This window comes from Suricata suricatta, chromosome 7 (assembly GCF_006229205.1).
Source record: "Suricata suricatta isolate VVHF042 chromosome 7, meerkat_22Aug2017_6uvM2_HiC, whole genome shotgun sequence".
NCBI classification, from domain to species: domain Eukaryota; kingdom Metazoa; phylum Chordata; class Mammalia; order Carnivora; family Herpestidae; genus Suricata; species Suricata suricatta.
In genome coordinates, this window is record NC_043706.1 from 137258205 (window position 1) to 137281257 (window position 23053).

At 44.4% G+C, this 23053-nt stretch overlaps 1 protein-coding gene across 1 annotated transcript in view; it reads left to right on the top strand.

Moving 5' to 3' along the window:
* FNDC1 (fibronectin type III domain containing 1) overlaps nucleotides 1–23053 on the top strand; it is a 79871-nt gene that overhangs the window by 20765 nt on the left and 36053 nt on the right. Inside the window, exons 5-13 of the mRNA XM_029945320.1 lie at nucleotides 4553–4651; nucleotides 6120–6237; nucleotides 8323–8510; nucleotides 9713–9820; nucleotides 12869–13057; nucleotides 14435–17002; nucleotides 18692–18792; nucleotides 21077–21188; nucleotides 22259–22654. Of these exons, the coding sequence (XP_029801180.1) occupies nucleotides 4553–4651; nucleotides 6120–6237; nucleotides 8323–8510; nucleotides 9713–9820; nucleotides 12869–13057; nucleotides 14435–17002; nucleotides 18692–18792; nucleotides 21077–21188; nucleotides 22259–22654 (3879 nt within the window). The remainder of the gene's footprint in view (nucleotides 1–4552; nucleotides 4652–6119; nucleotides 6238–8322; nucleotides 8511–9712; nucleotides 9821–12868; nucleotides 13058–14434; nucleotides 17003–18691; nucleotides 18793–21076; nucleotides 21189–22258; nucleotides 22655–23053) is intronic.

The following is a 23053-nucleotide window of genomic DNA, read 5'->3' on the forward strand; positions in this document are numbered from 1 at the left end:
GACGTTCATTCCCAAGCCTACCTCTTGCCCTGAATAGTGGTACTTTGTGGTGAAATGGCTCTGTTTTGGTGACACCGGCCAAATTGTACCCAGAATATCAGGAGAGTGGATCCCCTATGTTTGCATTCCTGAGACCACAGGGGAGCATTTTTTAGATGGACAGCTTTCATTGTGCTCAGTCTCTCACAGACACTGCAGAGTAAACGGTAGATTAATGTGGGCAGGCTTCTCATCTGATTGGTCCCGCTGCCTCTTCATTTGCTCAGTAGTGACCCTCAGCTCCCCTGAGGGCAGCAGCAGAACTTGTTTTCTTCTTAAACTTGAAGAACTGTGGGACCTGAGGTCAAGGATGGCTCTGGCCCTGGCCTGGCGCACAGTGTGGGCCATCTGTGCTTCAGCTCTAGTGTGTTAGCTTTCAAATTTTCACCAGACAAAAATGTGTTGGACTTGCCGTCACGGATGACCTCAGAGGCTGCCATGAGGAAGAAGAGGTCCCCCTGGATGCTGCTCCATCATGGTTGGGAGGATGCGGTGAATTCCTGGGGAGACGTCGCAGTGGGCCTGCTGTGTTAGGAGATGTCTGTGTTCTCATTTTATCCCACAGAGGATGCTCATGCTGTTTATAACCGAGATGCCATGGAAAGCGTGGTGCCTGCAGGGCATGGCCACACAGAAGGAAACTTGGAGAAAGGTGGGCCTGCGGTCCTGTCAGCAAAAACCCTGCCTACTGAGTCACTCATAAAACATGGTACTGGGCATCTTCTGTGTCAGGTCCCTCGGGGTTCTGGGGCCCTAGCAGGCCCCCACAGAGACAGACAATGGACAGAGTGTTGGAGTGTGGAGACAGTAGCGCAGGCACAGGAGGCAGAAGTGCTATGGTAGGCACCCTGGGCTCATGGTCCAACTCCCATCCAAGGGGGCACAGCAAGCCTGGGCTGGAGGCAAGAGAACAGAGTGAGCACCAGAGCTCACATGTGAGTGGACAGTAATAAAGGAGTGCATGAGTGTGGGCTCCTTCGGGAAGTTAGGACGGACAAGTCTGAAGTCCAGACACTTGAGTTTCTGGCAAATCCCACGCCTGAGGTCAGGGAAGTGAGCCAATGCCATGGCTCTGAGGAGGGGTGGTGGTGCCTGGGTCTCAGGGGACACTGGGCTGGAAATGCTGGGCTGGTCAGTTTGGTAATTTTATTTCCAGACTATCAATAATGAGGGGCACAGAATGGAGTGTGTTGTGATACCAGTGAGTCCTCATGATTTCCGTGAAAAAGAGATGGTTCCTCCATAGGCAGCACTTGGCTCTGGGTCCTGCTCCCTCCTCACCCACAGGAGTAAAACCTGGGTGTTAGACTAGCTACCTGGCCCATGACCTTGGGTGGGTCACCTTGTCCCCCTGACCCTGGTCCCTCATCTGTGAAAAGGAGACCATGAGAGTAGCTTCCTCATGGGACTTTTGCCGGGACTAATTGAAGAACTGATGTGACCTGCCCAACATGGCGGAGACCAGATCCAGACATGGGAGCTGCTCTGGTTTGCTCTTCCTTCATGAGAATCTTAGGCCATGGTTAGTGTGGAGAGCTCACAAATCAAGAATTTGGGCATTAAATACAGTCTAGGAAAAAGACAGCCTCTTCAACAGGCTGTGTTGGGAGAGCTGGACAGCAATATGCGGAAGAATGAAATTAGACCACTTTCTTACACTATTCACAAAAATAAACTCAAAATGGATAAAAGACCTGAATGTGAGACTGGAAACCATAAAAACCCTAGAGGAGAAAGCAGGAAATAGCCTCCTTGACCTCAATCGCAGCAATTTCCTCCTTTACACATCACCAAAGGCAAGGGAATCAGGAACAAAAATGAACTGTTCGGACCTCATCAAGATAAAAAGCTTCTGCACTGCAAAGGAAACAATCAAAAAAACTAATAGGCAACCAATAGAATGGGAAAAGATAGTGGCAAATGGCATATCAGATAAAGGGCTAGTATCCAAAATCTACAAGGAACTCACCAAACTCCACACCCGAAAAACGAATAATCCAGTGAAGAAATGGGCAGAAGACCTGAACAGACACTTCTCCAAAGAGGACATCCAGATGGCCAACAGGCATATGAAACAATGTTCAGCGTCACTCATCATCAGGGAAATACAAATCAAAACCACACTGAGATACCACCTCACACCGGTCAGAGTAGCTAAAATGAACAAATCAAGAGACTATAGATGCTGGCGAGGATGTGGAGAAATGGGCACCCTCCTACACTGTTGGTGGGAATGTAAACTGATGCAGCCTCTCTGGAAAACAGAGAAAATTTTCCTCAAAAAATTAATAAAAGAACTCCCCAATGACCCAGCAATAGCACTGCTGGGGATTTACCCAAGGGGTACGGAAGTGCTGCTGCATAGGAGCACATGTACCCCAATGTTCATAGCGGCACTTTCTACAATAGCCAAATCATGGAAAGAGCCTAAATGTCCATTACCTGATGAATGGATCAAGAAGATGTGGTCTATATATACAATGGAATACTACATGGCAATGAGAAAGAATGAAATCTGGCCATTTGTAGCAAAATGGATGGACCTGGAGGGTGTCATGCTAAGCGAAATAAGTCAGGCAGAGAAGGAAAGATACCATATGTTTTCACTCATAGGTCTAGCAGGAGAAACCTAATAGAGGACCATGGGAAGGGGAAAGGTGGGGGAAGAGTTGGGGAGAGGGAGTGAGGCAAATCATGAGAGACTTTTTAATGCTGAGCACAAACTGAGGGCTGAGGAGGGAGGCGGGAAGGGGAAGAGGGGGTGATGGTCATGGACAGGGGCACTTGTGGGGAAGAGCACTGGGTGTTATATGGAAACCAACTTGGTAATAAACTATTTAAATAAAAAGAAACGTCTAGGAACTTTAGGAAGTACATCACAAATATGTAAAAACGTCAATTGTGGGAAGTTACTCATTTCTTGGTGGCTCTTGATAGATGATGGGCCACTTTTTAAATGTTTCTTTATACGTGTTCCTGGCTTGTGAGGTTGGATGGCAGTTTTTCTTCGTTGATCTTGGGCTGCTTCCTTTGTCAATAGCACCAAGAAAGTGACCCTCTGAAGGGACTTCTCTTTTTGGAAGCTTAGTTTGATGTTCCATGAATGTGAGTGTTACAGACTTGATTTTTCCCTTTTATAAAACACGTTTCAAAATTCTGTGGTAGAGTGTTGTCAGAGCCTTAGCCTCAATAATAATTTATCACCTCAGCATGAGTTTTACCTGCTCTCTCTCTACAAATGGAAGTATGTATGTGTATATATATGCATATGTATATGTATATGTTTCTGTATACATATATAGAGAGAGGGAAGAGAGAGAGGGGGAAGGAGAGAGGGGTTGCTCAAAGATTGTCAAACATTGTCCCCTTTCCCTGAACTGTGATTAGTCTACAGCAGTTTACATAAGTAGGCTTCTCTGCGTGAGGTTTTTGAACACTGGTCTCTTTGTTTAACTGACATGTTATTTGTAAAAACAAAATGTTTGTTCTCCCCTTGCTGTGGAACTTTGCAATCCCTGAAGGCAGACTGCCAGTGTTACACGTTTCCATCAGGATCTCAGTGTCCCCTCTACCAAGCTGCTTAGGTATTACCTGGTGGGATCATTGTCTGCACTTGAAACATATCATATTACCTCACTTTTACTCTTGAGCTGATTAAGGCTGCTACAGGAAGCTTGGTTGGTAGAGGCTGGAGTTAGGCATCAGCAGCTCTGGATTCGGAGAAAACTGTGCGTCCTTCTTAGGGGCGTGGCCTTGGGCAAACCAATCAATTTTTTTCATGGCTTTGTGTTCTTGTTTATATAACAAGAAGCTCAAATGGGAAGATAATGAATGAAGACTTCATCTGGGTCCCAGACTCTGTGGTTCCATGATACTTGAGAGTCACAGGTTTTATTTCATCGTTGTAGTTTTTTCCAAATAAAGTTTTCAAGTTTAGATTCAGTTGGATGCTAGTGGGCCCAATGCACAGTTAGGTGAATGGAGTGGCGGGACCTAATTTAACAATCCAGAAATAAAGTATATATTTAAACTATTACATTTGCTCTTAATAAATCTTCAGAGACTCAGTTCTGAGGATTTCGGTTTCTAATTGCCCAACACGCTCTCTGGACTGCTCCTCTGGTACACTCACAGTTTTGTTTTTGATGACAGAGAAACAGAGGGACCCCTCTTTCTATTTTGGAAATAAAAAGAAATTGGGGGAATTCTGTGAGCAAATGTACTATTCTTTTCATTTTTAAACATTGCTCATTTTTCTTCAACATCGGTGAGATGGAAACCTATTTCTCAAGAGTTATAGGTAACAATCACTTCCATGTTTTCTAACATAATAGTGTTCTTCTTGAGCCTAGTTCTTACAGTTCTTGGTCTCATCTTTAATTGTCTGGAAGAAATTCGGGTGCCCCAGAAAGAAAAGATTGGGGGTGGCGGGGACAGGGGGGATGCAGACAATGAGGGTGTGTATTCCAGAAAGCCAAGTGCAGAGCCTCATCCCTTGCCGGTTGGTTCACAGCCTCGGAGTCGGTGTATGTGGTCTCCCTGCAGTCCATGAACTCACAGGGGCAGAGTCAGCCTGTCTACAGGGCTGCCCTAACGAAACGGAAGATTTCAGGTATGTTTCCAAGGATGCACCTGCTCAAGTCACGGGTCTGTGTGAATGCGGTGTTGTTTCCAAATGATGCTGGCTAAGTGACAAATTACCTGGGCGTCAAACAGGGCTGGCTTGGTCACATTTCAGACATAAGCATGTTTCGTTTATACTCAGAGGCTAGAGAGTTCTTCCAATGAAGCATATTTCTTTGTGTATTTTGAATGGCTTCCCTGTGCGGCACATTTGCCGTGATAGGAACAGCCAAGAATTTGTTCCATTTAAGGATACAGTAGTCTGACCCTTGGTGTCAGACTGTGAACACAGAGGAGTATCAGAGTAGCTGTGGAGGAGGCAGTGTGCAAGATCTGCACTCATGCTTTATTTCAGCTAAAATCACTGAAACAGAGCATTGAGAAGAGTAAGAAAAATGTGGTACATTTTCCTACATCCATTCTCATACGGTTTTTAATATTACTCACATACTAAGAAATTACACATACCTCTTCTGGATCCTATGCCTTAGTTTAAAGAGGCAAACCTATAGCATGATTATTTTCAGGAATTCACAATTAATTTGTGATCACAATAATATATTGTAGAATAGACTTTCTATTATTGCATATAATATATTTATGTATTATAATTTTATATTATGATGATTATGACTGCATACACTGTGTAACAGAAGTCTCAAATACATGATGTTGCACTTTTATTTTTCATTATTTGCTACTAGAGAAAAAGTGTCTCCATTGCTTTTCTAACAGGCTAATTACTTCCACCTTCCCCTACTTGTAGCATAAGCCACATCCTTTTGAAACACCGTCCCTAAAAGGTGAAAAGAGAAAACAAACAAAAAAAACCCCAAGCCCCCAAGAGACTAAGAAGCAAAATTGAAACCTCTAACTCTCCATTTTTGGTAGAGATTGAACAGGACTTCACGAAGAACAGACTTCGTGATTATGGTGTATTTTGTTGGAAATCTGAAAATTAAATTCTATTTTATATCTGAATGTAATTCTTAATCTGTCTTGGAACCACAATTTCTAAAATGTGAGGACATGGAACCCAGTGTTATTTGTGCATTTGTTTGAACCAACATTTCATTTTATGCCGTGATTGCCAAGGACATGCTCTTACTTGACCTTTTCTCCCCCAAAACTTTTTCTTCCTATAAAGATTGTATTATTTCCCAGAAACTTAACAGTAGGTGTTAAGAAAACACTGAGTTACTTGGAGAGTCTTGGGCCAAGGCAAAGCATCCCTTTTGTACTGCTTTCTGTCAGCTGGATTGGGCAGCTTTTCAAGCGAACTGCCCGTGTCTTAGACTGTTTGTGAGGAGAACAAGAGTGGAGATTTTAGTTTATCTACATTAAACATAAGCAGTTTAAAAATTATGCAGTGTGATTAATGAACTCTGGGGGCCAGAGAAACTCAGGGAAGAGCCTATTGTAGAGACAGCCTTTAAGGTACCCCGTTGTCATTCCAGAAGAGGACGAACTAGACGTGCCTGAAGACATCAATGTCCGGGTCATGTCATCCCAATCTGTGCTTGTGGCCTGGGTGGATCCTGTTGTGGAGAAACAGAAGAAAGTTGTTGCATCAAGGTACTTTTCCTTATTCCTCTGCCTTTGTGAGTTGTGGTTTTTCTGGTGCTGAAGAGACATGTGTTTATTTGAATGACTGTATCCTCTGACATATATGGATGATGGCCTCTTCCATCGCTGAACGGTCAAACTCTTCTCTGACAGTCTGGCTGATCCCGAGTGTGGTCACACATTTCCCTCAGGTCAGATGCTATCGTGGCCTCTTGTGTGATGCACACAGAAGGACCTTGCTTCTCACTTGCTCAGTTTTATCTTGTGTCTGGAAATTCCCCCAGTTCCATCTCTTTCTTTGCCCCATTTGTGTTTTGCTGTGTCTTCCTATGATCTAGCTGTGCAGAGGGTGTGCCCCATCTTAGAAGGAGTCTTACTGTCCCTCTCATGATCTAGGAAGGATTGGCAGGAGGATTTTTACACAGAGAGGTGGACATTTGTCAAATGCTTTTCACACTGTAGTTCTTCTTTAGACATTCTTCAAACGCTGAATTGCTTTGTGTCCAGCTCATTTGTGCACAGCCAAAGGCTTTGTCTCTTAAGCCATGATGTCATGCTCTTCAGATTTTTATACTGATTGACAGTAGGCAAAACGCCACTCATAAGGTTAAAATAATTGCTGTGTTTAAAAAAACCCACTGGTGAACAGTATTTTGCATTACTGGTAGATTAATACAGCCATCAAAATTTTATATGTGAAAGGACTGAATAGTTTATATTACTGAGAGAGAGCCAAGGATTTGGTAGCCACTAGGGCACTGTATGTTAATTTTTGAACCTATCTACATCCAGAAAGAGTGAATGTCTTTAAAGCAAATGAAATTGTATATATGTGTGTATATATATACAAATGGTATACAAATATACCATTATTTGTATTAGGTATAGTTTTTGTCACTGTCTGTTGAAAGAAAGAAAGAAAGAAAAGAAAGAAAGAAAGAAGGAAGGGAGGAAGGAAGGAAGGAAGGAAGGAAGGAAAGAAAGAAAGAAAGAGAAAGAAAGAAAGAGAGAGAGAGAGAGAGAGAGAGAGAGAGAGAGAGAGAAAGAAAGAAAGAAAGAAAGAAAGAAAGAAAGAAAGAAAGAAAGAAAGAAAGAAAGAAAGAAGGGAGGGAGGGAGGAAGGAAGGAAAGAAAGAAAAAAGAAAGAAAGAAAGAAAGAAAGAAAGACAGAAAGAAAGACAGAAAGAAAGAAGGAAGACATCTGCTTCTTTTGAAGGACCTCAGAAGGTTCATAGTAATTCTCTCCTAGCCATTTGGCCCTCCATTCCAACACAAAGTGTTCTTGACTACCACTGAAATTTGATTTCTAACATCTTGATGAAAACAAAAGATGGCTTCAGTTTTCTTATCAGGACTCTTATATTAATTGGTGGGCTGTGTCTGCAACTGAAGTCTTCTCTCAACTTACATTACTTCATCATAATGAATACCCCATTTGTAATGTTTCACATGCTTTCTACTGCAAAGTGGCTGCAAAGAAAACTTCTTGGAAAAGGAAGACACTAAGCGGCATTTGGAACTCTCAGAATGTTGAGGATGTCTTCTGTCTGAGACAGTTATTGCCGTGTTTACTCACAGCATTTCTCTCCCTGATAATCACACAGTAGAGCTCCTTTTATAGCTCCTCTGTCCTGCTGTGTTTGTTGCACATTTTTGCTCCTTCTCGTAGTGATAAGTCTACTCAAAACCACATGTTGCCTTTTCTTTTGAAACTATAGAAAACTGCTTTGACATGAAATGGCTCTTCTTGTCTTTATTTGCTGGAGAACCAAAATACCTTACCCTTTACACACACACACACACACACACACACACACACATCCCTCATTAGGCACTTGCCTGGTCAAAGCTGTCCCCTTCTCTCCCTTCTCTTCTGAATCTCTCCTTGATCTTTTGAGCAGTAAGACACCTTTCCCCGGAACTCCAGAGTAAATTCTCTGACTTAATAACAGAGTCAAGACTTTAGATTTTTTTGATTTCTCTACTTGCCTCCAGAAGTCATTACTTACGGGGAAGGAAAAAAAGCAAAGAATCTAGCATTTAGTTGCAGGGAATTGGTCAACTGGGTGCATTGTTGCTTTGCATTTTCTTATAGACAGTACACTGTGCGCTACCGGGAAAAGGGGGAGTCAGCAAGGTGGGACCACAAGCAGACCTCCAATAGACGCGTGTTGGTCGAGAACCTGATTCCAGACACCATGTATGAATTTGCAGTCCGTATTTCACAGGGTGAAAGAGATGGCAAATGGAGTACATCTGTCTTCCAGAGAACACCAGAATCTGGTCTGTATTTAAAATGACCTTTGGATTTTCACTTTAAGAATTGCCCTAAAAATAAGATTTAAAGATAGTTTTTTGTTTGTTTTTTAAGTTTTTAAATGCTTATTTATTTTTAAGAGAGAGAGGGAGAGACAGAGCACAAGCTGGGTTGTGTCAGAGAGAGAGGGAGACACAGAATCCAAAGAGGGCTTCAGGCTCTGAGCTGTTAGCACAGAGCCCGATGTGGGGCTTGAACCCATGAACTGTGAGATCATGACCTGAGTCAAAATTGGATGCTTAACTGACTGAGCCACCCGGGCACTCCAAGATTTAAAGATAGTTTAATAAAGCCAGTAGAGGCATTAAAAAGTTTTTTTAAGTTTTTTTTTTTTTAATTTTGTTAGAGAGAGAGAGAGAGCATGCAGAAGCAGAGGAGGGGCAAAAAGAGGGAGAGAGACTCCCAAGCAGGCCTTGTGCTTTCAGCGTAGAGTCCAACGTGGGGCTCGAATCCACAAAACCATGAGATCATGACCTGGGCTTAAACTGAGTTGGATGTTTAACTGATTGAGCCACGCAGGTGCCCCACCAGAGGCTTTTTTTTTTTTCAAAGTAACATTAGCCCTAAATCTTGGAAGTGTTTCCATATACGGATGCAAAGAAGTTCAGGAACTGCTGTCTTGGGCCCGTGTTTTATCCTCCACTGGCCATTTTCATTAGCTTGTAATTCTGACCTGTGGAGCACATTCCATCCTAGGATAGAGCATAATTAGAAATCACTGCTGTATGCGTGAATGCCCCTGGGTAATGCATGGCTCTGCCCGACTGGGGAGATGCTTCCTTCCTAAGGCTGAGGTTGTGTTTGATTCTGGGGGAGAATTTTGCTCTATATCAGTTTTTTAAACTATGTCTTTAAAATCTTGATTAAAAAGAAATTTGAACTGGATTTTAGTCTTCTTTATATATTTCAATATCTAACAATGAGAGAAATTCTGAAATTCTGAAAACATTTCCCTAGATACATCTAAACTCACTACATAAGTTGGTAGCACTGACATAAATCACCATATTACACTAAGAGTAACAAGAGTGTAGAATTTTTTCCTGTTTATAATAAAACTTAACGCAGTATTGCTTCCATCGAAAATCTGTGCATGGGACCATATGTCACATACTTATAGAATATCCATAAGGGCATTTTAAAACCTTGGATCCTTGCTCTTTTGTAGCTCCTACAACAGCTCCTGAAAACTTGAACGTCTGGCCAGTCAATGGCAAATCTACAGTTGTGACTGTAGCTTGGGATGCACTGCCCGAGACCGAGGGGAAAGTAAAAGGTAGGAGCCTCGTCATTTAAGGTACAAGGTGCACACTGCAGCGAAATACCCCAAATAGAGGTGTATACATTGACTCTGATAAACACCAGTTCAGATCAGTGACTGAAAAAGCATTAAGCATGCAACATACATTTAAGGTCCAGGTAGTCATAAAGATAACTTTTCATCTTCCCTATCCACAGGGAATTTGGTGCTGCTATCAAGAAGGGTGTTTTTGGTTGTGTGGGTGTGACATCCTAATCCTTACCCATATAAGTGAATCTTGTGTTTTATGCTATGGGTGTTTTCATTGTGCCAATAAGATCATGGAATGTAGGAGTGACAAGGAACCCTGTGGGACCACAAATGTCTTGAATGAGACCATAAATATTTAATGGTTTGAAAATTAAGTAATGAAATAAAATAAAAAATGGATTTTTCCCTATTTTTCAGCCTTTTAAATTATTATTATTATTGTTGTTGTTGTTGAGGAAAAATAAACCATGACCTTAGGAAAAAACATGGAAGATGAAAAGAAAATAGAATAAAATATCCACAACTAGTTAAATTTAAAAATTGTCTATTGACAATGTTAAAGAAACAGATCATTTGTTTTTTTTTAATTAATTAATTTATTTTGAGAGAGAGAGAGCATGAGCAGGATAGGGACAGAGAGAGAAGGAGAGAGAGAGAATCCTAAGCAGGTTCCACACTCAGTACAGAGCCCAATGTAGGGCTCAAACTCACAAACCTAGAGATCATGACCTGAGCTGAAATCAAGAGTCCAAATGCTTAATGGACTGAGCCACCCAGGTGTCCCACAAATCACTGCTTTTTAACATAAGAATACTTAAGAACCTTTCAGAAGTCTGTTCAGAGACATTTCAGAGGGCTGTATGGAGGTTCCCCTCTGATGGTGCCTATACAGATGTACCCTAAGGGTATGTTTTATTGTTACTTGATTTTGGGAGACAGCTTAAGTCTATGTCCAGAAACTCTGAAAAGGTTGTGTAAGCTTAAAGAGAGACAATTCTCGGTAACCTCCTTTGAGGACTTCCTTAAAAAATTTTTTTTCTGTTTATTATTGAGAGATGGAGAGAGACAGAGCATGAGCAGGGGAGGGACCGAGAGAGGGGGAGACAGAGAATCTGAAGCAGGCTTCCAGGTTCTGAGCTGTCAGCACAGAGCCAGATGCAACGCTTGAACTCACGAACTGTGAGATCGTGACCTGATGAGCCAAAGTCAGATGCTTAACTGACTGATCCACCCAGGCGCCTCTACTTTGAGGATGTCTCAATTAAAAAACTGGAAAGTTCTCTTGTATCCAACTGTAAGTTGTCTTTGTGGACTTGTAAGGTTGTCCATGGAACAAATACAAGTTAAGGAAGGTAGATGTGGGACAGTAGTTTCTAAACTTATGGTTTTCTCACTTTGCAATTTTTAAAGAATATATTATACTATTCTTGCTCAGTTTTTTCCAATGCAATAAATCAGAAGCAAATGAAGAGAAGAAAGTTGGCCCTTTTAGTCATGCTTTTTATGAGAGTTTGAACTTTGGCTGTATTATTGTCGTGATGCTGAAAAGGATTGTGAAAATTGCATAAAGACATTTTTTTGGCTGACTACTTTTGCTAGTTATAAAAAAAGTCAATTGTTCCTCTTTTCATGACTTTATTACCATGCTACTTATTTGTTTTCTTTCCCTCTCCCACATCTTAGTTTCTATTTATAGCTCTTTGGCAAATGAAGCTCTCTGGCAGTCAGTGGAATATTTTCAGAAATAATAATAGCTACTGAGTTTTTGTGTCCAAAAGAACTCACGTATCTTAACCCTGTTTAGGTGGTTTTCATAAAGGTGTAGTGGTGGGACTGAAAATTCGTAATTACACTGGGGAATTTATATGTATGAAACTATAAAACATAATAGAAGAATATACTCTGACATGGCTACATTTTTTCCAGATGAATTAAATTCATAAGAAAAATCTGTATGACATAATTTTATAGCCATGGGTTCTTTTAGTTCTTACTTTTCTGATCACCACAAATGACTAGTTTGTTCATTTTCAAAGAAAAAAGAATATTTGGGAGGGTTTTTTTTTTCTGGACAAACGCTACAAAAGCATTTTTGGTTGAAGTTTTTTTAAATTAATATACTTTTTAAAGGTTAGATCTCAGAGAAAAGAAAAGGTCTGTGCTCCTCCATGTAGGATGTTGACAGTATGACAGTCACTTAGCTTTTCTGTGATTCAAATTATTTTTCAAGGTTGACATTAATTTCCACTGGGAGGAAAAGAGACATGACAGTTTTTAGTTGAGGGTAGAAATTCTGCTTTAAAACATGGCTTCCTTACATTACAGTAGTTCCACATAAGCATAGATATAGCAGGTTCTTGGACTGAATTTTCTCTGATTTTCAAAGTTCAAAGGCATTACATTTTTATAAGTATCACTGATTAAAGATGGAAACATTAGACATCACATAAATCTATGAACTAGCAACTTTTCCCCACAGTATTAAATACTGTGCAATACCTGCATATATTAAGATTGTAATTCCTACAAAACTGAAATTCTACTCCAAGTGTAGAATATATCGAGCCTAGGATGCAAATAAAAATAGCCCAAATGAATACATTGAGACTCTTAAAGATGGCAGCAAATGAGACTCATTCCTACAGTTGTCGTTTCGCCCATGGCTGCTTCTACTCAGGGTATATTAACGCTACATAGTAAGTTAGCAAAACGCACAAGGAAGAAAATGTCCCAATGCAATGTAAATAGTTTGGGTAAGTGGTATGAAGACTGGCCTCCTGGGTTCCATATGCTTCATTTGCTGAAAATGGAAAACTGCCCCCTGATTCCCTCCGTGGCCGTGTCCGGGAGCCTGAAAAACTGCTGGTTCGCCTTCCACTGTGTCTTTACACTCCAGCTTCTGGCTCGGCGTGCATTGCTGGAGTACGAATTTTAGTAATGCACGTTCTAATTCATCCCGCCCATGCAGTCTGTCTGCTGGACACAGGACTGTTGTCAGTTTCCTCCTTCCAACCGTCTGCCAAATCATTTCAGAATACATTCTTTCATACGCACCGGCTCTCAAACCGTTTGGAGCAAAGTCCCTCACCTATTCCGGAGACACTACTTCTGCCCTAGTGGACGGTCTGCAGCCTGGGGAACGCTATCTTTTCAAAATCCGGGCGGCAAACAGGAGAGGACAGGGGCCTCACTCCAAAGCCTTCATTGTCGCTATGCCAACAAGTAAGCATTGTGTGTTTGTGGCTCTCTCTCTCTCTCTCTCTCTCTCTCTCTTCATTATTGCTAACTGTGGTGTGTAACTTTGAATCCTGACTTTGGGTTTAGAGATGCTCTGTTGATGATTTGGGGGACTCAACTGGCCTGTTGATTTCAAAAATATCTTTGTTGTCCCTTTAGAAATTAGTCTCCCTGGAGACTGAAATATTATTGATTGCTAGTAACACGAATTACTATTACGAAATTACAATGACACGAATGTATTACTTATGTGATTAACCTCATATCACTGTGTAATTTGGGGCTCGTGATGACAGGGGAAGAACATTTTTGCAGGTGCAAATGTTTTTCTTTAAGGGTTAGCTCGCCTCAATTTCTAAATATCACTTAAAATTTTTAGTTTATATTTCCTTAGAGTTCAGCTTTAGTCGGAAGAATTTTAACTACTTTGTTTATCTGATCACTCTCGAAATTAATGAAATCAAAAGCTGGAGTGAGGCATTTTTGACCTGTTGTTTTCTTTTCTGCTTCCCCATATTTACATGCCATCTTGGTCGCTCTCTCTTTGTGCTGTCGGAATGTCTCTGCAGTATATACTGCAATATTCAGCCATTCTCTGCTGGAAAAAGTGAAATCGATGGGGCTTGCTCCTTCCGGGTCCGCCATTGCCATGTAAATTCCCCTCCTCTTCCAGCGTCCCTTCCTGCATTCAACCCTTCTCTCAAGAAAGAGTAAATTATAGGATACGTGTAATATAATGTTTTGCTTACCCCAGGAGTCTTTTTAGTTTCAGCCTCATTTTGGGATTGCAAATATATCCATTATTAAAGGGATTTTGAGTGAGGAGGAAGCAAGAACCTACATGCTAGGGGGGATAGGGAACACTTTTGTCTTGAAAATTACAAAGTTCTTGTTCACCCTTCACCTACACATCACACACAGCACATCCCCGTTTGGTCTTGAGTAGAGATCATTCAACATTTCGTACCACACTTATGTGTATTTCTTGCCTACACTGCTAAGAGTGGCTGTAATACATCTAACATCCTGACAGTTTTGTTAAGAAAATCCCACGTAAGGTTTTGTATGGACAAAATCAATGGATTACTTACAAGTGCTCCTTTCAAAATTCCTGCAAATAACAAGCTGTGACATAACTTTCTTCAGTTTCTAGAAATTTAATACAATTGGCTAGGACTGTGATATCTTTACTTAAAGCAAAAGAGGTGTTTAGGAGAGATTGCCATCATTTGGGAAATGTGTCCAATGTCTAAAGAGTGAGGAGTTACATGACTCATTATAAATGCCTTCACACGGCCATCACCACGTGTGGCACAGCTTTCAAATCTTTTCTGATGGCAAAATCTTCAAAATCTATTATAGCTGCTTCTGGTGAGTCCGATGTGCAGCAGAAAACCCACGCAGAGGATGGCTGGAAACCTGAAAAGCCGGAGTCGTCTCCCAGAGCTCCCACTTCCTCAAAACACACTCACTTGCCTGTCTCTCCCCGAGGCAGAAATGTCAAGAACCCTCTTCTTGACTTGAAGAACAAAATACTGGCTAACGGCGGGGTGCACAGGAAACCCCAGGTTCCCTCCAAGGAGACTGAAGAGCTGGGTCTTCAGTCAACAGAAATCGAGGACGAGGAGGAGCTGGATTCCCGGGGACACCCACCAACCTCGCCCTCGGAGACCCAAGACCCCAAGGCACAGCAGAGGCCGCCGAGTAGATCTGTCCCCCCAGTCCTTGCTCCTGGAAGGACTCCAGCCAGAGTACACACACTAGCGATGCCCAGAAAGGAAGGTGTAGACAGGAGTGCCTCCTCTCTGGCTCCCTACCCTCGTCCAGGGGCGTCCCCTTCAGCGCCAGCCTCGTCTGCACCCCACAAACCCCCTGAGGGCAGCCCTCGGCGCCCTTCAGGGGGGCCCTCCACCAACCTGCTCTCCAGGGCTGACAATGACTCGGTGGGCCAAGAGGAAGAAGAGCCAGCTGCAGGCTCCCGGGCCCCCAAGGACACCTCCTCCCAGCGGCTGCCTCTCAAGAGCCCCGCCCACACTCGGCCAGCCACGTGGCCCAGCCGCCAGGCCACTTCCAGTGCCCTGCGGGACAGGAGCCCTGCGCACCACGGCACAAAGCCAGCCTCGCCCGCTCGGAGGGCACCCCATTTGGGGGATAGGGAAGAAAGTTCAGATGCTTCAGTCGCATCTCGGGTTTTGCCCCCCCAACCGCAGCCCGGGGCTGCACTGTCCAGGGGCTGGAAGGACGGTCACGACGCTCCAGCCACCAAATCCAGTGCGCCATCACAGTCCAAGTCTTCCTCGTCTTCTGGTGTCTCCCCAAGGACACAGGCCTCTGAAGGAGACGATGCCTCTGATGGTGATGGGGACAATGATACAGAAGATACAGGCAGGCAGGCTGAGGCCACGGCCCCGACGTCTCGGGCCCGGCTGCCAGCGGGTCCGCCTGTCTCTGGACATTTCGGTTTGTTCAGAAACAAGCCCTTTGCTGCCCACACAAGACATCCAAGCCGGTTTGGCAGCGGCCGAGGACCCCGGCTGCATCCCTCCAGCTCCCTGCCGTCCACCGTGTCCCCCAGAGTCCACTCAAGGGTGAATTCTCAGTCAGCTGGGTCCAGTATCCACGGAGACAGTGCGGAGAGTGAAGCAGAGGACGAGACGCCGCTTCCTGCCTCCGTGGTAAACGACCACGGGTCCTCCTCCTCCAGGCAGCCTTCCTCCCTGGGTGTGGATCACCTAAGAAGAGGCCCGCAGAGAGGGCCGAGCCTTCAGCGGAAGGAGCCCCTAGAAGAGAACCCCAAATCCGCGGGCACTGTGGCAGGTGCCAATCCTCAGGGCAAATCCCTGCCCCTCAAGGCGCACGATGTTCAACAGAGCACGGAAGTGGGTGTGGAGCGCGGCCACCCCAAAGCGCAACTGGCCCCAGCTCGGCGGCCCGCGACGCGGTCACAGCAGCACCCCGGGGCCAGCGCGCCTTCCTCCGAGGTCTCCCTGTCGCAGCCACAGCCCCGTGGCCCCCAGAGCAAGGAAATGGGGCGTCTGCCGTCCAGTCCCCAGCCCGAGCGGCCCCACCCCAAGGCGCAGGAAAGCGCCTCTTTCTCCGACCCCTACACGGCCAGAGGCGGTCAGTCCCCCCACACGGCGAGCTCCCGAGGGGTGCTCCACACGTCTCCCCACAATCGCGACGAGGATTCCGAGGGCAGGTCTGGCGGGACCCACCACGACGGCGCAGAAGCAGCGGCCCGGGCCCGGGAGGCCGCCCCGTCCCTCCCCAAGCACCGCCAGCTGGAGGCTCAGGCGGGAGGCGCGGGCGACAGTCACCTCCGCAGACCCCCAGGCTCCCCGCCGAGGCCCGGCAGCCCGCGCCCACATCCCCTCGCCCGCCCCAGGGGCCCGGGCCGGCTGGGGCCCCAGGCTGCGGGGAAGAAGGACCGCGCCTCCCCGGCCACGCCGTCCAAACGGGAGCCCCTGCCATCTAAGTCTCAGCAGTCGGTCTCGGCAGAGGAGGAGGACGAAGACGCGATGTTTTTTAAGGGAGGAAAGGACGAAGACCTGTCTTCCTCTGTTCTAAAGTGGCCCTCCTCCTCCAGCCCCGGGGGCGACAAGTACGCGCGTGGGAACAGCGCTAAGGACAAGACGGAGCCCGTCGTGGTGCCCGCGCCTCCCAGGGCGAGCTCCCCCCAGGACGAGAACGACACTCCGGTGAAGCGTCCGCCCCCTCCAGGCAGCCCCCCGAGAGCCCCACACCTCGCGCCCAGACCCCCGCCCCGCAGCCCGGCCACCGCGGGCCCCGCCGCCCGAGCGCGGTACACGACGCGCGCCCCTGCGGCCTTCTCTTCCACCACCCCCATGCTGTCCTTGCGCCAGCGAATGATGAACTCGAGGTTCCGGAACCCGCTGTCACGCCAGCCTGGGAGATCCCCCACCAGACCAGGTAATTTGCTTTTAACTTCACATTCTCTTTGCGGCTGTCAGTAGGGTTCCTAGCAATTCTTGGGAGGCTTTTATTTAACAATATGGAGCGCCCGCTGTGTCCCAGCCCTGTGCTAAGAGCTTTACAAAGGAAACGTGATTTTCTCTGTTTAACCACTTCTTGCCTTGTTTCTCCCGGTTTTCGGATGAGGAAGAGAGGGCTCCGGGAACTGAGTGCTTTGTGGGAGGTCAGAAAGCTTTCCATCCCAGACGGGCTGATTTCCCCAGGCCTTGGCCATTCCTCCGTCGCACACTGCCTCTTTGACTTCCTGAACATATGCTCTTCATCTGTGAAACTGTGTCCAGTCCTGATGCCAGACTAGGGTTCCTGTATTTTAGGTTATTTTTAGTCCTTCACCTGCCAGGGTGTATTTAAAGAATCCACAGTAAGGAGTTAGGGACCTGTGTGGGCTTGTTGATTCTCACCCTGTCACACCCTGGGACAGACTCAGATGTGATGATTAGACATCACAATCAGTGAATGTTATTTAAAACTTACAGGAAAAAGAGCATGTTAGAGATGATTGTCACACAGAGGAGTAACAGGCAGATGTGTGGCTTGCATTGGGGACAGAATGTAGACAGCTGTGAATTAGAGTCTACACGGACCTCAGGGCAGAATCCTTGCTTGGAATTTGGGCGTACTGGAAGATTCTTGAAAGAATGTATTAGTGTTTGTTAGTCTGTACTATGTACTCTGAGTTTAGCCCAATGTAAAGACATAGAATTATGTCCCATATAGAGGTCAGTTTTCTATTAAAATGGACTATTTGAAGCAGTTCCAAGATCTTGATAATAGATGTGAAATCCACATTCCCTTGTGTGTAGCAGAAATTGAATAAATATTTAATTCTCATTAACTATTTGAGCAAGAAAAATAAGTCTCTGCCCCGCAAATAGTTGTCAGCAAGCCCAAGCATATTGTGCGGTGGGTGGGGCCGGCCGGAGCGCCCACAGCACAGACCTTGCACTACCTGTAGCTGCTCAGAAAGGCCAGGAGATGAAGAGGATGGGCAGGTGCCAGGAGCGGACAGAAGAGCAATGGAAGGGGCAGCTAACGGGACCTTCTATTTTCTCTCTGGGCTAACACTTGTCAAGCAGCCCCAAAGACGTCAGCAAGCTTCGGGTCAGCACTGCGCGTTTACACTTGGAGATTGATGACTGGGCCTGATTCAGCTAGAAATAGTTGTTGGCTTTAGTGTAATCTGCTGAGAAGAGCAGGACAGCATCTAGTGTATTTTAGAGAGAGTTTTCTCCATCCTCCCAACTCTCCTTCCCTCTGTCTTCCAGCTGGCTAACATAATGGTGTAGCTATTACTGTCTTAAGCTTTATCTAGAAAATTTGCTTATGCCGGACTGTCTCCTTTCGCCAATATTGTCAGAAAACTGTGACTATCCTTACTAGGCATTCATACTGGGCATTTAGAAGTCACAATTTAAGGCTGTCATCTAATATATACAAGCTGTTGGTTTAAAATTCTATTTAGTATTTCTTTTCGAAACGATGTGTTACTACTTAGAGTTTGGTATGAAGCCAACTTTATAGGAGTGTTGAATTTACCAGATTTTTTTGCTGTTTTTTTCTTTTTCCTTTTTTTTTGTTTGTATGGTTTTGTTTTGTTTTTTTTGTTTTTTGTTTTGTGCCATGTAGGTTCTAATGGCAGACCAAATGTAGAAGGGAAAGTACTTCCTGGTAGCAATGGAAAACCAAGTGGACAAAGGATTATCAATGGCCCTCAAGGAACAAAGTGGGTAGGGTAAACTTCTTTACACATACCCGTTGTTTTCATGCTGTTGGGAAGAGAAAAATGGTGGGCCTCGTGTAGCAAGAAATGAAATGGTCTTTCGTTTTCCTTCTCTAGTTTTAGCCACTCACATGTCCGCATGCACGTGAGTTGTTTCTTCCAGTGCTCATCAAGGTCTTTCATGCCCCTCAATCACTAGTGTCCTTTCTTCCCGTTGCCAGTAAAATAAGGGGGGCCTTTACTTCCTGTTTGCTCTGACTGGTAGGCCAGTCACACAAGTGTGTGTCCCAACAGCACAGCAGTTACCCAGACTCCAGTGCTTAGTCTCTCAAATGGACTTCTCTTTCTCCACCTCTCATAGCGTTATTTTTATTTTAAGTTTTTGCTTACTATTTGATTAACTCGTGTACACATTTTTTCCCCTGTAAAGTGTCTCAAATCCTTTGCAAAAGAAAACAGGGTAAAAACAAGTGAGCAAATCAAAACATACTGAATCAAACAGGCAATTTTTAGCAGTTCACCTTTTGAATTTTCCAACAATTGTTGTTTGGTATTTTATATATGCTTAAGCTTCAGTAACTTTCACTTCCTGAGGTTAAGATAAATGTTAGTGATTTTTTTTTGGCAGGTTAGAGGGTAATGGAGAGAACACTTTACAAGGTCCAAGGATTTAAAATATTTTTTTCAGACACTCACAAAATTATTCATATTTTGACTAGGAATTCCCCATCAAAACTTCCCCTTTCTGACAGTAAGATGTAAGGAAACATATTGAGAGACTTTGTAAAAGTTCTAGTCACAGGTAAAAAGATACATTTAATCATTTCTCAAAGGAACCGGAATTTATAAAGGTAGAATGAATATTAAAGCAAAATGTCATTTGTAAACAATTTTTGTAAAAATTTTTTTAAAGTTTATTTAGAGAGAGAGAGAGGGAGAGAGAGAGAAAGGGTAAGAGAGAGAACAGGGGAGGGGCAGAGAGAGAGAGAGAGAGAGAGAGAGAGAGGGAGAGAGAGAATCCCAAGCAGGCTCTGGACTGTCAATGCAGAGCCTGATGCAGGGCTCAAACTCACAAACATTGAGATCATGACCTGAGCTGAAATCAAGATTGGACGCTTAACTGACTGAGCCACCCAGGCGCCCCTCATTGTTTATAAGTTTGCATTGAAATGGTATGGAGTAGAGGTCAAAAGTAGAGTTGATATAATTAAGTATTATTTTAATTAGCAAGGCAGCACCCGACAAAGTGGCCTCCTTACAGGACTTTCTCCCCTGGCCTGCTGTGCAGCTTTATTCTCAGACTTCATGGGGCTTGTCAGCTCAGGTCTGGGGTAGGGCTAGGTAATCAGCGTATCTGACAGTTTCCCAGCTGACGCCGAGGCTGCTGGTCCAGGCCACACTTTGAGAACCACCAGTGTAGAGGGTGCGCTGGTTTCTTAACAGGGATAATAATAGCTTCTCCTCACCCCAATTTTATGATTCCTTAGAAGATGAAGTTTTTCTATACATTCTAGACTGGGCAATTTAGTTACAAATTAATTTGTGTTTGTTATAGAAACTTCAATGTTTAACATTAACAGCCTGATGGAAACACTTCCTATATTTAATACACTAGGGATACATGATCATGGCTAGAAGTTAAAGCAGTTCAGAAATACACGAAACAGATACATTTGAGGCTAATAAATAACCCAAACCGCTACTCAGAGAAAACCACCACTAACCGTTTGGGATTTGTCCATCCCATCAAGATTATTTTTCCCTGCAGTTTTAAGCTTCTATACACAAATGGATATATTTTTATTTCTGCAAAGTAGGCAGTCCTGTAATCTGAGTCTGTAGCGGTTCATGTCAATGTATGTAGAATTGCCAAATCTTTATCCTTGGATGCTAGCATTCCACTGTATGAATGGACCATAATGTATTTATTTATTTATTTATTATTTTTTTTCATAATATTTTATTGTCAAGACCATAATGTATTTAATCCTTCCCTCCGTTGATGAACACTTCAGTCATTTCCTGCTTTTCAGCATTACACACAGTGTACTAAATGGTAGTAGCATTTTGAACATCTTCTGCATATTTGATGAACTTAAAACAGTTTACATATTCTATGGGTAAAAAATAATGTGACATTTACACTTCATTCTTAAATCTTGTGAATGATGTGGACAAAAATAATGTTTCCCGCTCCCATTACGGTTTCCTTCTGTGGAGGCTTCATGCATATGTTTGGGTGGTTGGATTCATGCTCAGTACATGCTTTACTCTGTGTGTCATGGGTTTAGGTTGTGGATCTCGATCGTGGGTTAGTATTAAACGCAGAAGGAAGGTACCTTCAAGATTCACAAGGAAATCCTCTTCGGATTAAACTGGGAGGAGATGGTCGCACCATTGTGGGTAAGTGACAGTGGTTTTTCGGCCACAAAAATGTTCTGAATTTGCTGTAGGATAACAACCTTCTCCCCATTTGTGATGGGGGCTCTTGGTCCAGTTACTTTTAGCTGTGTGGAAAGGAGGGCCCCCAAAGGGCCAGAACCTAGCTTTTCCCCTGCACAACTGTGGTTATATTCTTGCTCCAGGTTCCACCCTCCAGAAAAGGTGACGCTCGACTGGCTTCTTGATACAGGGCAGCCTACAGCAGCAGGAGCAGACAGCGGCCCAGAGGCCAAGCCCTGTCTGCTGCCTGCTTTCGTAATGCCTGTGAGCTCAAAATTGTTTTAGCACTTTTAAGTGATTAGAAAAAAATATTGAAAAATAAGAATATTTGTGACACGTGAAAATTATTTGAAGTTCACAGAAACACTTACTTGTCTGTGTACTCTCTATGCTTTTTTTTTTTTAAGTTTATTTATTTTGGGAGAGAGAAAGAATGTGCACATGCACAAGTGGAGGAGGGGCAAAGAGAGAGAGGGAGGAGAAAGAATCCCAAGCAGGCTTTGTGCTGTCAGTGCCGAGTCCACGGCTGGATTCTATGAACTGAGATCATGACCTGAGCCGAGATCAGAGTCAGGTGCTTCACCACCCAGGAGCCCCAAAGTTTCTGTGGCAGAGTTGAGTAGCTGCAACATAAAGCTTAAAATATCGGGCCGCCCATCTTCTCTGGCCCTTTAAAGAGTACGTTTGTCACCCCTGGTACATACTTCTCCTGAGGGGAGAGAATCAAGAGGAGGAAAGAATTACTTTCCTTACCAGAGACTAAGAGTTGTTTCAAGGGAATGGGACATATCGATAAGTATCTACATGTTTATGTAAGGTAATGCGGAGTAATGGGCAATCTAATAAGCCCAGAAATTTCTGGAAAGCAGCAGACATTGCTACCTTTGTTGAATATTCTTTTACTTCTTCCTTTGCTCTTTACTGTTTAAAATACACAAATACGTAAGTTTGAGAGGACACTTTGCCTTTATTTTTTCCTTCCTCTGGATGATTTAATCTTGTTGCACAGCTCTTGTTTGATTTTCTTTCAGATCTGGGAGGGACGCCTGTGGTGAGCCCCGATGGCCTGCCCCTCTTTGGGCAGGGGCGGCATGGCAAACCCCTGGCCAGTGCCCAGGACAAGCCCATTCTGAGTCTTGGAGGGAAGCCCCTGGTGGGCTTAGAGGTTGTGAAAACAACCACCCATGCCCCCACCACCACCACACGGCCCACCACGACAACCCCAAGACCCACGACCACTACCACCCGCCGCACGACCCCCACCACACGGCCAACGACCACGACGCAGACAACCACCACCACTACCACCACCCCTGAACCCACCACCCTGGTTCCCACCTGTCCCCCTGGGACCCTGGAACGGCATGATGAAGATGGCAACCTCATAATGGGCTCCAGCGGGGTCCCAGAGTGCTACCCTGAGGAAGGTAAACACCTTCGTTGTAACGGTGGCCCACGTAACTAGTACGCTGCGTTTCAGAGTAGAGTCACAAAGGCTGCGGGGAGGGGTAAGTAGATGCACGTGGAATGGTGAGAAGAGGCATCTGTGGTCCCCCAGAGTTTGCTTGGGGCACCACGTCTCAAGGAGGGCTGTCAGATTCAGCAAAGAAAAGTATGGCATGGGACCCACTTAATATGCATAATTATTTGCCTGGTAAGCGTGATCACAACCCAAGTCAAAAATTTAGCTAAAACATGGAGCATTATGAGTACAGACTAGTGTTTCCCCCAGTGGGTATTACTGGATATTAGTAGATTCATACGTGCTATATATATATATATATATATATATATATATATATATATATATATTTTTTTTTTTTTTT